Source organism: Prinia subflava, chromosome 2, assembly GCF_021018805.1.
Source record: "Prinia subflava isolate CZ2003 ecotype Zambia chromosome 2, Cam_Psub_1.2, whole genome shotgun sequence".
Taxonomy (NCBI): domain Eukaryota; kingdom Metazoa; phylum Chordata; class Aves; order Passeriformes; family Cisticolidae; genus Prinia; species Prinia subflava.
Window position 1 is genome coordinate 70593215 of NC_086248.1, and position 15142 is coordinate 70608356.

A 15142-nucleotide genomic window follows, 5' to 3' on the forward strand; every position below is an offset into this window, starting at 1 on the left:
ACCATCTGGAAATAAAAAGAAACAACCAGCTGCAAATTAGTAGGCTTTCCACCTCCACTTTGAAACAAAGATTGCTTTATTGCACCATCAGAAATTACAGAGCACGAAAACAGCGAAGGAAACTTGCATTGTGGGCAGCAAGGAATTATCACACAACATTAAAAAATTAGGCCATTTCATGCTGTGGATTTAAAATCAAATCTGTAAGCAGCATCTTTGCATTGAAATGCAACCTCACGTAGAAGAAAATGTTATCTACTAGATACAGCAGGGGAATAGGAATGTTTACTTCTAATCTTGTTATTCACTTGACATGTGGAACTCAGGGAAATTATGAGCATCAGCTCCCTTGTTTGGCAGAGAAAGACACATAGTCCTTGCCTATTTTTGTAAGATATTTCAATATTTCATATCTAAGTCAGTCAGCCACCATATTGTATTTGCATGTGAATAAATCCTATTACTATCTTCTGTTTCAATAGCTATTTCTCAGAAACATGAAGAATTTAGCAACACATAAAGCCAAACAGAAGCAAAACAATTTAACACAAATTGGAAAATATCACTAAAGCAACTAGCAAAAACACACAGAACTGAAGTGCATCACGCTCCACTTTCATGCAAGCACATTCCATCTGGAAAAATAAAGACAAATTACGAGACAATATTCACTTAAGGGCCCAAGTGAGATACCTTTACCGATGAGATGTCTTATTCAAAACCGTAAATCACAGTCCTAAATATGATGCTTGATGATACTCTCTCATCTGAATACAGTCTAGCTGAATACATTCCCCATTTCAAGCTCAAAATAGAACACGAATTTGCAAAACTCAGTGGGGAAATACTTCAACTGTTGTGAGAACTGGTTTACTGAACCATAAACAGATTTTATAGATACACTAGTCCTATTCAATTACCCACATGTTTAAGACATCCCACATAGCAAACAATAATTGTGGGAAACATAAATTTGATTAGTTACACTGGAATATGGACACCTGAGATAGTCACATCTGTATGTCCTGTCAATAAATAAAGGGAAAAGAACTATGGTTGCACATACTATTTATGTTCCCAAGCAGATGAAATGTACAGGTTTTCGATTATTTAGAAGTTGTTATTTAGAAATAAATCGGAATGAAGCATTTAGAAAGGTAAACTACATACACAAGACATTTAGCCAGCAATGTAAAGACACAGAGAGAGCAACTTAAATACTCTGTTGTTTTCAAAACCTATATATCTGTTTAGACTAATGGCAATTTCTTTTAAAACAATGCACTTCACTTTGCTACAAAAATTTCTCTTGGTTGGATAGCTGATGATTCCAAAAATTCTTACACCTATAAGATGACTTTCCTACTGGAAATGTATTGTTCTAACATCTCAGGACCAGAATAAGATCAGCATGCATATAATGAAAGCATGCAACATTACATCAGTATGACAATTCATCAAAAAATATATATCGATTCATCAAAAAATACTCCATTTGCCCAACCACAGCTCTGGACTCACAAAGTCAGCCAAAGACCATTAACACTGACCAAAGATTGTGAGACCCATTTCCTTAAATCCTTTTCCAGCAAGGCAGCACACGTATCAGAAATGCTTAGCAATCATCTGTGCTGAAGGTTTCATGTTCAGCACCCTCCTGCCAGCACTGGTATTTTGCAAACAGTGACCAACATGGGAAAGGCTGGATTGACATAACCTGTGATCGTGCAAGGAAATCAGTATGCTGTACACAGCATCTCTCAGACCTCAGATAAAGGGGAGGGGAATGTAAAATTGTTGGTAATTCCAAAAGAAAGGCCTAGCACTGAAGAGCCTGAGCAGCAATGAGTAAACTGATAGTTAACATATCTCTACAAGGGACAGATCTTTTTGCAAGTGTCTGGTCCTACAAACGAATCGAGTTTCTTGTTATTGTCAATGATAAGAATTTGTAAACTGGGTACAATGGTGTGACTGCCTTACTTCCTTACTAACTCCAAAGACAATGCAATCTACCACATAACAGTAGTTACCCAGCAAGAAAAAATGAAGTTCCCCTGAAGATATGTGGACATAGGTGGACCTGATACGTGGAAGGAAATATTTTAATGATGGCATTTGAATTAACAGAAAGGAGTCCAGTTAAAATTCTTTCAGCTTTGCTACCTGACATTTGAATCCTGTATGAAATAATGCTCCTTTACAAGGGACAGCCAGCAATCATTACATACTTTATCAGTACAAGAAACACTTTCTTAGGTTACCAGCTCCTTCCTTATATCTGTTGTTGATTGGGCTGTACTTGTTTGATTCTTTCTGTGCTTTAAGCTCATAGCTACATGAAATGCCTAGCTAATCCCAAAGTAACTGCTAGGAAAAAAACATTGCTATTGGTTCTGCTCCCTCTTGTATTGGCTGCAGTTTGCTCAAATGTAGTAACTCAGAGCAAACTAATCCAGCAGAAAGGGAATATGTTTCTTCTGGTCTGATAAACTGACTTGGTTTACTGTGGTGGTCCTGTTGGCAACAGACCTAGCACAGGATTGGACCCCAAGGTGAGAATCAGGGATCCAAAACGTCTTCCTACCACTGGCAAAGCTGTTAGGTAGGCTCAGCCCATTTTGCTTTACAACACCCTGAGCAAACCCTTTTGCTAGGTAAAGAGAGGCATCGAGCATGCTAAAGCAGAGAAAATACTGCCACCTTCTCACAGAGGCTGCTCAGGCATTTGGTCAGTTACGTGAGCAGCATTACCTGGTGTGCACTTTGTTTTCTACACATAGTACACAACTGAACAATTCCCTGGAAGGGAGAGGCAATATTTCTGGATTCTCCACGGAAGTAAAGATAGAGAAATATGCATTGCACACTTTGATGTGACTTCTGTAACTCTATTCAAGTAGCTGTGATTTCCTCTAATATTACTGAGCAGGAAAACTATTACTAAAGGAATAGAAAAAAGAACATCAAAAGCAAGAAAATAAAAGCCTGCTGAAGTGCATCCACAGGGTGGGAAATCAGTTTACTGTATGGGAACACAGCCTAGCAGCACCAGTGGAGAACTGCAAGACAAAATACACAGGTTCCTATTCTCAACCATACTTATGACTCATACGTGGTCTTTCACGATTGTTTTTCCTTTGTCTTAGCTCATCCTTTAGCAAAATACATACAGAAATGTCACTGTAATCTCTCAAGATGCAGAACATAACCGTAGAGCACTAATCAGCAAAGCAGTTTCTGGTATGCATAAGCTTCAAGATCCACTGATAAAACATTATTCAGAAATGTGAAAGATTATCACCATCTTCCTCGTGACATCTAAGGACATGGTACAATGCAAAGCTAAAACCCGGAGGTCAAACTTCTGTTTGAGACGTTGAGAGAGCTTCCATCTTTTGCTCTGACTGAGATTCTTGGCTAACAAAAACTCCTAAGATAAATGAGATCTTCCTCAAAGCAGCACACAAAATACTTCAGGAGGCAGCTAGAAAACCTGACCTGAACATTCAGGTGGCTTCAATGAGTGCATGGAGCTGCACTAAAAGATACAACTGAAAACTAAAGGTGTATCTTTCTGCTGTAGGTAGGCAGAATGTAAATACATAACAACTATAGTAATAAACTGAGGCCTAAATTTAAGGCCTGAGATTAGTCTTGCATTTATTCTTTTTTCTTATCAACATGAATTGTTGATTCACACAGTGCAGCATCCTGTAATGTTCACAGTTCTTAGGTTACCCAACCAGAGTTGCAGCAGTGTACTAGGAGCCAGGCTGAAGTCCTGGATTTCTCAACAGATGTGTAAATGCACACAAGTAAATTAAACAATTCTCATATTAGAGAAATTCATTCCTAAGTCCTAATCACTCAAATTATTTACAGCATTTTGCATTAATTTCTGTGCACCACTTAAGAGTTTACAGTAGCTGAGATTTTCAAATAGTGACACAATGATATTTCTTTGAGCCCTGTTCATTTTTGCTATACTGCTCAGACAGCATTCCAACACTAAACAAAAACAGAGCCATGGAAACCAGTGATCGTAGAACTGTTAAAGTTGGAAAAACTCCCTATGATCATCAAATACAACTATCAAGCTATATAATATATAAATGTATAAATAAGTAACAAGACCCGCTATGAAGTGTTTAAAATTTAATTGCCCATTAGTAAATCATATGGCCTAGAGCTTCCGAAACTCTACAAGAGATGGAAGTCCTCTGGTTTGCTTTAGAGTTTTCTCATGTCCTTTAGGCTGTAGCCTTCAAAGGAAAAGGTCTATGCCATTCTTGTACAGCATACAGCTGGGAAAATAGCTACTTTAAATAATATACAAAGCGGAGATTCCAAGGCCTTCTCATATTAATCTTGAATGCAATGATCAATTTTAAGGCTCTTTTCCCCTTTTTTGTGGAGCAAGATGTATAGACTTCTATAACGAAGTCCCCAAGAGTTAATCCAAACTATTTAATTTTAGCAGAATTCTGGATATGTTGCTACTTTCTGAACATGAGGAGGTTTCTTTCACTTTAAAGCCACATACAGTAGAGTCCCAGCCAATCAGGGAAGAGGTGAAATCAGATTTTTGCCTTGTGTTTGCACTTGATGACTCTGAAGTAACATCTCCTTTTCAAACTACATTGTATACAGAAGAGGATACCTACTCTAACTTGCCTCTGGACTTTGGCACTAGTACTGCATGTTGCAATGTCTCAGGCTGCCAATCACATTTTAAAAGCTCAACCGAGCAAAATACGTGTTCATTGTGTGCCATGTAGTTTTAAATTATCAAAGAAAGTAGAAGACCAAGCATCACGTAAGAGAAAATTCAATGTAGACTTTAAAATCATACCGAAGTCTTATTCCAGTCAGTGCTGCATCATTTCAGATTTTCTGAAGGATTGCTTTTGCCTCTTAATGCTGAGAAATTGTCTCACGCTTGGAAATAATTATAATTTTAGTATGTATTTCATAGAATCAGATAATGGTTTGGGTTGGAAGGGACCTTAAAGATCATCTTGTTCCCACTCCCCTGCCATGGGCAGGGCACCTTTCACTATACCAGGTTGCTCAGAGCCCCATCCAACCTGGCCTTGAACGCTTCCAGGGATGGGGCATCCATAACTTCTCTGTGCCAGTGCTTCACCACCCTCACAGTCAAGAATTGCCTCCCAATATCCAATCTAAACTCACCTTCCTTCAGTTTTAAGCCATTCTCCCTTGTTCTATCAGTACATGCCCTTGTAAAAAGTCCCTCTACAGCTTTCTTGTGGGCTTCCTTCAGGTACAGGGAGGATGCAACTAGATCATTCTGGAATCTTCTGTTCTCCAGGCTGAACAATCCCAATTCTCTCAGGCTCTTCTCAAAGGAGAAGTGCTCCTAAAAACATTTTCAGTATTTCCAATAAAGATGAGAAAAGGACTCCTTTTACAGTCATTTCAACATACTACAACTAGACATATCATACAGCCAGTTCAACAAAGAAAATAAGTCACACAATCTAAGTACTGCCTGAAATGTATTTTCTTTTGCAAAAACCACAATTTTGAAACTAGATTTATCTCTCATTCTACTTATTGGGGAAAAAAAGTGAAGTATGATGTGTCTTTATCTTATCATTTCAATATCTAATTCTGGTTGGTCTCTCTTTTACCTTAAATCAACTTATATGTCTAGTCTTAGAAATGTTCTGTGAAGAAGCTACTGTTAAAGAACTTAAGATTATTCAGCCAAGCCAATTCAAATAGCATTTAAATAATTGAAAGACACAGAAGGAGGTACATATACTACAAGTAGAATGAAATTCAGAGGTACATTTTAATCTTGTCATTTAATTTTGAGTTATTTTTAACATATTCTGAAAAAATACTCAGTGTGTAAGACATGAAATGTATGAGGAGCAAAACATATGACAAAATCCCATTCTCATAGTACCAGTGCTCTCAAAAGCTGCATTTGCAATGATATTAAATCACGCTTGAAAGCATTCTTTACAGAGATTCTGGTCAAGCTAGAAGTTTTCCATTTGTAGTAGAGGACAGCAGAAAGCCTCTACTTGCTGTTATCATAACAGTCTGGACTCACAATTTGCAGGAGAAAGATGGAATTCTGCTGTAAAGTTTCTAGGAGTCAACAGTATGCAACTTTGTCTGAGGGCACAGACTCAATTTCTCACACACAAGCAAAGGGTACTTGGGAGACTGCTGGGCCGGCTTGTTCCGCTGGCAAAACCTGTTTCCCAGCCCAATCCACATCTGGCATTTCCCTGGTTGCTCAAAGATGATGTGATAACATCCAAAGCTGCTCGAGTGACTGGCACAGAATCAGTTTAGAGTACAGACCGTGGTAATACTTAGGAAGCATCAGTTAGTAAATGTTTGGAGCCTGGTGACAGCTGGTGTACCACTTGGATCCATATGTGCTTTTCCTACAAGGACGCTGGCATATTCTGTTTTCAGAGACGAATGTGTATCTTTTCCTTTCCCAGGGAAAGGAAATCCATATGTTCTTCCAAGAGGCATTTGGATACTTTTGTGAAGCACAGCCACTTGAAAAGCTTTGCTGCATTCATTCCTTTCAGTCCTGCTCTTAACCAGGACCATATTGCTGTTGTGACCTCACAATCTGTTTAATGTTTAGACAAAGTCCTTCAGTGAAAAAGACAACTCGTACATTTCTCCTAGATCTTCCGGATCACCATCAGTAACTACTGCAGGTCTTCACTTGAAATTTGTACAAATATAACTCTCAGGCAGCTGAGGTCAGACCCAAAGAGATGGTAGGGATTTAGGTAGCTAATCCCCAAGAAACTTTTTATTACTGTTCTTTAATCCTGAAGGCATCAAAACTCTCACAGGAATCCTAATTTTTCCTCAAAATGCTAAACTTCTTTACAGGCCAAGAAATATTTTGGTCTTCATATGGTTTAGTAGCTTGTAACCTACTTTATAAACAACCTGAAGCAGTGACTAAAATAGACATTTGTCCATAGATATGATGTTACTCTATCCAAAAAAACCCATATTAAAATGTGAGGTTTAAAGATTATTAAAATGATGATGCAGTGGGCTAAAGTGAAACAAGGAAAGAACCAAAACCATCAACAAATAAATGAAAATAGGAGAAACTACAGATTTAAAAGACCTTTAAAAAGTTATATTCAGATAAATGTGAAAATCCTACTAAGTGATGGTCAAGAACTGCAGGATTTGGTTAAGTTTTAGAAATCCTGCTATGAAAGAATACATGACTTTTAACTTGGGATTTGTTTTGGAGATGTCGGTAGAATAATAATACAAATTCCAGCTGTACAAAAGGATTGAAAAATAGAAAACTTTTAATGAAATGCAATTTTGGGGGAGATTACTTTCCTGCTTTCAACTGTTTGTGTTTCAGCACAGGAAAAACAACCCTAGGCCAAACATACAAGGACTACAGAGGCAGCAGTTGCAGTCCTTCAGCTGCTGGGAACTGCTGGGGTGGCTCCTCGTCATTGGGAATTCAGCAAGGCAAGAGAAACTGGAGGATATAGAAGTGAGGACAGAGTTTTTAAGAAACACATCCATCAGCAGCCAGTACTGCTGCAAACAATAATACAGTCTTGGGAATCCATGGCTTCTCTAATTTCCGTCAGGAGATGGGTTTTACTACTCACTGGTCTGTAAAGAAGGCCAAATATTGGTTTAGACCATCTCTTAACACTCTTTGTTTCAGCAAGCACAAGCAGGAATTTGGCCCAGCTGATTGTTGTAGTCCCATGAGAAACCAGGAACTACCAACCGTGCCTGGAACACGAGATAGGGAGAGACCCAGATTTCCTCTCTTCTACTGCTTACTTCAAGAGAGAAAACAAAATCTTTGTCCTGGGCATACAAGAGATAACGTGACCAATCTGCCAGCTGTAACTCATCTCTGTTATTCATCTCTGGTAACTGAGTGCCTTCTGTCCTGAAGTCCAGAGCCTGACATCTTTCTCAAAAATGTTTATTAACATGGATTTTGACAAAATACAGGGGTTTTGGAGATATTCAAACCACACTTTTTTGGTTTGTGTATTTTGGAAGGTTTGCTTGGTTTTGTGTTGTGGAGTTGGTTTTTTTTTTCAGTTTGCCTGGGTTTTTAACTTGTAAACTCTCTTCTTTTCTGGTTTTAAATGTGATTTTTTTCTTTTTTACTATTTCATTGAAAATTCCCATGACTTTGTGTTGTAAGGCAGAGATACCAGAAACATCCAAGCTAATTTCTCAGTATTAGCCCATACATACTCAACTTCTTTCACAACTTCCCTAGATGGTGGTCCTTTTGTCTCCTCTTCCTAAGGAGTTCCAGAAAACCCTAGTTCAAATCCTTATCCTGAGAATTAAGCCAAGTTCAACTGCAACCTCCTACATCCCAGGAGACAGCATCTTAACCCTGGGGCCAGACTAAAATATGACAGCAGCAAGTCTGGAACTGCTCCATGGATATAGAGTGAAGGAACTTCCCCTGAGAAGAAAGCAGACACACAGGCAGACAGAACGACTCTTTGACTTTGTGTTTACACCACTTAATGCAAGAGGTAGAATGCCTGGTTCCAGGACAGTCTGTTGATCTGGAGGCTGACAGCCCTGGGGCCAGCAGCTGTGATTACCCTGTCCCAGAAAACCCTGCAGGCTTCAACAATTTGACTTCAGATCCAAACAGTTGTTTCAGTTGTCCTTCTCCTCTGGCATCTTTCTCAACTTACCTCATGATTTCCTTTGCTCTTAAATCTCTCCTCTATAAAATCCACTCTGTTGCAGAGCACAGCACAACTTCCCTTTGCCTGTGGGATCATCCCTACCAAATTACCTTTTCCTGTAGGTGCTGTTTCCAAGTAACAAATAACTCTTAAAAGAGAAACAGAGTTTCCAAAGTCTGGCATCCTCACTGGTGAATAGCTGCAATTCATCACACCAATTTAAATAATCTATGAGTGCTGCAGTCAGAGCAACAGCACAATGAAGCTTCAGTGTTCTGCTGGACTCAGGGGTGACCATCAGTGAGACTGATCTGAGTTTAATCTATCACCAAGTTTGTATATTTTCAGATAAGAGGCAACAGAGAATCTTATGTCAGGTCTCTAGACAGACATTTGGTATGAATTATGAAACACATTTATTCAGTATGTATTAATGAGATAATACAGGCATCACCAGGGACACAGCCCACATATTCTGACAGTAGCAAAAATAACATATGCATTTTATATTGAATTCAAGCATGGGACAAAAAACCTTGTTTTCCCTAAAGCCTCTGTAAACTATCCTCTTATGTATTATTTATTATCCTATCTAAGTTATATTCACATCTTTCTATAAAGGTATGAGAGACCCCAGCAGTTTCTTCCACCTGAGGGCTCTACTGTAAGAGCGTATAAATCTTACGATGCCTTTGTAATGCTCCATTGTGATGCTTTCATGGCACTCCCTCATCTTCTGTGGATTTGTTAAGATCTGTAATGCACACTAAATATGCACTGGCTGTGGGGCTGTTCCCCTGAGGGGGAAGAAAGGCAAGAAAATCAAGCTCTTGCGAGAAGAACATGGAAAAAATGATGCAGACTGCCAGGCTTCTCCTTCCTCTTCATACAGAACACACTTTCTTTTGCAGTGCTTCACAACCTCACAACCTGTTACTTGTCATAAAGGCATAGTTTAGTTTCCCTAGCAAGTCATCAGTAGCAATGCTTATGAGAGTCAGACCTAACAGAGAACACCCTTATAAATCAAGTTATAGCTGCATTAACTCCTCATACAGCTTGGCAGTTAAATAACTTGAATGCAAAACTTTCCCTGAAAGCCATATTGTATCTTTACTAGCCCTTCAACCAAGCACTTTCAAAGTAACAGCCTCTGTCAGCATTTATCTCCAACTACTGAATTACTGCTGTTCCTTCAGTCAGAATACAGCAAACAGAAACCCAAATTCAGTCCATTATGGATCTTGGGTGACAATTTCTGAATGCAGCACAAGCACCCATCCTCAGCACCAACAACGAGACTGGTACAGGCTGAATTCTGGAGAAAATGCTGCTTTCACAAACTCCTTTGCAGACAACGGTGTTACAGGCTTCAGAAGTGCTCAGATACTGACAATCCTCCCCTGTCGTACTGCCTTGACTCCTGTGGATTAAATGAGAGGCCAGCTGACCTTAATCAAAAAATTTAAAACATGAGTTGCCATTGTAGAAGAAGCAAATTTTTCTCACCTTTTCTCTGCAAATCCCTAAATTGGGACAAGGCTATCCTCACTTCCTTCTAATGGGTATCTTGCCAACCCTATCACAGCAGAGAAGGATCCAAAGAAGCTCTTCCTCAGCATCCCTCTGGTGTCTAAATGTTATGTGAAATCTCCAGCCATTTTGCCTACATTTTGCCTTGTAGATGAAGGCAAAAATTCCAAAGCTGGAAGTCAGAATAAGACTTACAGTCTGTTTGTATAAAATGCCATGGAATGTTGTTGCACTGAGAAGACTCTTTCCAGAAACAAACATAAAACTACAGGCCTCAAGTTCCTAAATTGGCAGCTCCTTTCCTTCCCTACCTATTTTCCTTCAACAAGCAGAGGTCAGTGTACTCTTCCTGTCTGTCAGCACAAGCAGTATCAATCTCTTTGGTTGCTTCATTCTGCTTACAACTCGTGTAATGCAGTATTCCCATATTGCACCAATATGGGACAAGATGTTAGACACTGACAGCATGCCAAGACAAGTGAAAACACCACCTGGAAGGGCAAGTGCAAAAAATTACTGCGTTTTTATTGTTAGAAACAAAAGACTTCAGTACAGGTGGCACCAAAACAAAGCCAACCAGAAAGAACTGTTTCAGCATAATGATCTGACGGCATCTAGCATTGAGACAAGCAGACCACAGATGTGTGTCAGGTATTAATTACAGGGAGTTTCCAAGGCAGACACTACTTAATGCACACAACTGTATATTTGTAGTGTTCAGGTTGTCAATTATTAATGACCAAATTGCTTCACCTTACACATTGCTCATATGGCAATCTGCACAACTGCTTAAGTTGCACAGGGAGGAATAAAGTCAGAAGAGAACCTGCTGCCTGTCTCTGTTACAATCTGCTGAAGCCTCACCACCAGTCCATTTCACTGCCCTTTGTTTGCCCGTCCTTCAGGCAGCTTGTGACAGTCCTGTGACAGCCCATGTGCACAGCAATATTAATTGCTTTCAAGTAGCAAATTGCCTTATTCTGCAATCTCCTTTCATTTAAGATTTTTTTTTCAAATCCTTAACTGGCTTTAACGTTTTCTTCAAGGATTTTCTCTACTGAGTAAGAAGCCAAAGACTATAATAATGATGGGAGGGAACAAGAAGAAAAGTCACGGTTACCAAATTTACTTTCCCTACATGCTTTATATAGAAAACTGGAAGGCTATGAACAAAGTCTTGTCCTCTGTACAAGGAGTAGGTGTGCATTTATTTACATATGAGAGATAAATTCAGTCAGTTGAACATAAGGAATATCCAGGTGCTCCCTGTAATTTCATGCACAGAAACAACCCTCAGCTGGCACCACCAGTAGCAAGGTTCTCTTTTCTGCTTTTCCCCTTACCGTACTCAGCAAAGGGAGGGCATTTCAGGTGCACCCTTTATAACAATACAGCGTATTTTAAATGTTCAAACACTTCTGAACAACTGTTTGAGGTGCCCAGGCAGGTTCTTCTGCTTGTCGTTCCTCTTAATGACCATTTCAAGAGACTTGAAAGATTTCTTGCACAGGTGCAGAGTTAATTGAGGGGAAAAAAATGCACCTCACCAGAAATACACACACTCTGGGAAGAATTTGAACAAGCACTGGACGTACTATACTGGTCTGGATCTGTACTTGTCTGCTTGTCCAAACTCTAATTTATATTAAATAGGGATTAAGTACAGCTAAAGGCCACTGCATAAAACAAGAAAGAGATGGATTTGGTTAAAAAGGGCCCAAGTCAAAGGACTATCAAACACAGAAGGAAGTACCACCACTTGATGCTTAGTCTATTAGACCAGTGATGACTGGACGCCATCAGTTTATGAAGCTGACAGAATAATGAAAACTCACCTCACGCACGTCAGACCTCAGGGTTTTCTGCGCACATGCCACTTAAGAGGCATTTTCTAAAAGGTTTTCCATTTGGACAATGGTACCTTGAGTCTTATTCCCTGGTAAGGCCTCTGTGATGAAGCCAGCTAAACATGCAGGGCCAGGTTATGCCTTGCCCTTCAGCAGACATGCAGTGGGAAAGAGATATCCCTGCCTGAGCTGGACTACTGAAGCCAAACATCCTGTAGCTGTGTATCAGCAGGAAGTGTTAAGGTGTTACCAACTCAGACGCAAACCCACTGTCCCAACTGTGAACATGTTTTGACTGCTTTATTAAATATATATATATATATATATATACACACTTGTTTTCATGAGTAGTATTCCTATATGTTGATTAATGATTAGAAATTTATTCATTGAAAGTATTGAACTGCTTTAAGTATGCCACTTTCTCTCTTCTTACAAACTCTACTAATTAAGAAGTGGGGAGGGGAGGTGTTGTGGGGACCCCCATTACCCTGTTTTATTTTTTAAAAACACAACTTCCTTATAACCCTAATCTGTATACTCAATGACAACTATTTATAGGACAAGCATTGCCTGTTTGAGATCAGTCAGGAAGCACTAACATATGATCAAGTAAGCAAATTATTAAATGTCATTATTAATGTCAGCTGATTAAATTTCCCGTAACAGAAGGAGTGCTAACTTGGGGGTAGAGAGGAAAAGAAAAAGGAAGAAAGAAAGAAAGAAAAAAGAGAGCATCTTTTATAGTAATAACAATGTATGGCCAAGACGCAAAGTCCTCTCTGGCTGGACAAACTTTAGGGTGATTCTTTTTAAGCTTTTCTTATTTGACCAGCCCATATTATTTATGCCAGTGACCTGCATTCAAATCACAAGCCAGCTTCCCAGAAAAAATGCCTGCACTCATCTTTTAGGACAAGGCTGTCCACTGTGATGGTATGCAAAATGCAACTACTGTAAAAATAAGTGCTTGTAAAAACTATGGTCAGAGTAACGTTTCCTTGAACTTTCCACAACACCAATGCCAATTGCTGTCTGGAAGAAAGGAAGCATTATCTTTCAGTCACTTACATGCAAATATCAAATGGAAACTGACAGTAAAACATGAAAATGAAATTTGACTTCATTATAACCGGGTTAGCAGTACATCCCCCCCGCCCCCGAAAAAAATCAGCCTGAAAGGAAAACAAACCCAAAGGAGAACGCAAAGGAGCCACCTCTAGGAGCATTTAAAAGTTCAAAGAAAGGGACGGGCATCTCGCCGGATTTTCGAAACCGCCAGCGATTTTAAGGTGGAGGAACAGGCAGCCCGGCTCCTGGCGCTGAATTCACGGGGGATCAGTCATGGGGGATGCATCCTACAAAAACATGCCCGTGGCACGGCGGAGTTTGGGAGGCCCGGCTCCCTCCGGAGCCCCCTCCCGCCAGGCCCGCGGGGCCGCCCCGTGCCCCGGCCCGCAGCCGCGGCCGCCCCGCCGCGGGGGTCCGGGCCTCCCCGAAGGCCTCGGGCAGCGGGCGGACCGCCTGTGCCTTACCCGTGGTGGAGAGGACGGTGCTGGCGAAGAAGAGGGAGGAGGTGAAGTCCCAGTTCCAGTTCCCCGAGGCGTTGCTGAGCACCGAGACGCCGTAGTTGCTGGCCTCCAGCACCCGCATCAGGAACTGCTCCAGCTGCTGCTCCGAGAGGCAGGCGTGCTCCTCCAGGAAGCGCTGCTTCAGCTTGCCCAGCTCCTGGCGCAGCAGGTCCTCGTAGGGCAGCTCCACCGAGGAGAACACCACGGCGCCGAACACCAGGTAGAGCAGGTAGCCCAGCACCAGCAGCGCGAAGCACCAGGCGGAGCGGTGCTGCTCCACCAGCCGCACGCAGGAGCTGCCCGCCAGCGACTGCAGCATCTTCCGAGCCGGGGCCGCCTGAGCCCCGGGCCGGGCCGGGCCGGGCCGGGCCGCCGAGGGCAGCGGGGGCTGAGGGAGACAGGAAGGGAAGAGAAGGGGGCGTGCGGCCGCCGCTGCCCCCTGTGCGGCCGCTGGCTGACTTTGAGGGCGCGGAGCGGCGCTGATGTGGCGCTCACGTGGCCGCGCGGCGCAGGTACCGCGGCGGAGGGAGGGACACAGGGAGGGACACAGGGAGGGACACAGGGAGGGACACGGGAGGGAGGCAGGGAGGCAGGGAGGCAGGGCCTCCCCCTCCTCCTCCCGCTGATGCTGCTCCCGCTCCCGCGTGTTGGGACGGCGGCGCTTTCTCTCGCCGCTGTTCCTGGTCTCCGAGTAACCCGTGGAATCCCCCGCTGGCGCTCAGCGGAGCCGACCGAGAGCCTCCCCCCGCTGCGCGCTGCGGCGGACGCGTATTCCCCTTTCCGACGCGTATTCCCCTTTCCGCACAAAAATCTCTGGAGATGTCCTTCCCCTGCTGCTCCCCGCCCCCTGCAGTGAGAAACCCCCAAAACAGCAATTCCTTCCACTATTTTGTTGTTGTTATTATTTACTTATTTATTCATTCATTCACGTTTCATCGCAGAATGAGGTGACGCAGTGTGAAGCAGGAGGCTGAATTTCATTCAGTGCAGGATGTGGTGAGTTCAAGGAGAAACCCAGATGTCGGGTGTTGAAGTCTTCCCTCAGGCCTGTAACTTCAAAATGGGGGTGCAGTTTGAACCGGGTGACCTCCAGCAGCTCCCCTAACAAGCTAAAGGGGTCTTTGCTCCTGTGCAGGGCTCCTGGAGACCCTTACTTTTAATAGTGCGGAGCGCCTGGCTAGTGCTCAGAGCAACATCCACTGTGAATACAAATGTGCTGTGCAGCCAGCCCTCTGTGTAGCCCCAGCCAGCAATCTTCACAAGTTTCACTCTGAATGCTTCTTTCTTCATCCATCTCGAACTCCAACCAGCAACCACACAGTAAACTTGCCAGATGAAGTTCCACAGCTGATGAAAAGGAGCAGTAAAAATTATAGATTCCCAAAGTATCCCTTAGGGTGAATAAAGACAGCTTCTATTAAAGGTGAGAGAGAAGGGTCACAAAGTTCTGCCATGACCCTTCTACCTC

The 15142-nt window shown here is 42.0% G+C and overlaps 1 protein-coding gene across 1 annotated transcript in view; it reads right to left on the bottom strand.

Moving 5' to 3' along the window:
• KCNK1 (potassium two pore domain channel subfamily K member 1) overlaps window positions 1-14206 on the bottom strand; it is a 32651-nt gene extending 18445 nt beyond the window's left edge. The window contains exon 1 of the mRNA XM_063390474.1: window positions 13639-14206. Coding sequence (XP_063246544.1) covers window positions 13639-13993 — 355 coding nt within the window. The 5' untranslated portion in view covers window positions 13994-14206. The remainder of the gene's footprint in view (window positions 1-13638) is intronic.
• Between the last annotated feature and the right edge of the window lie 936 nt (window positions 14207-15142).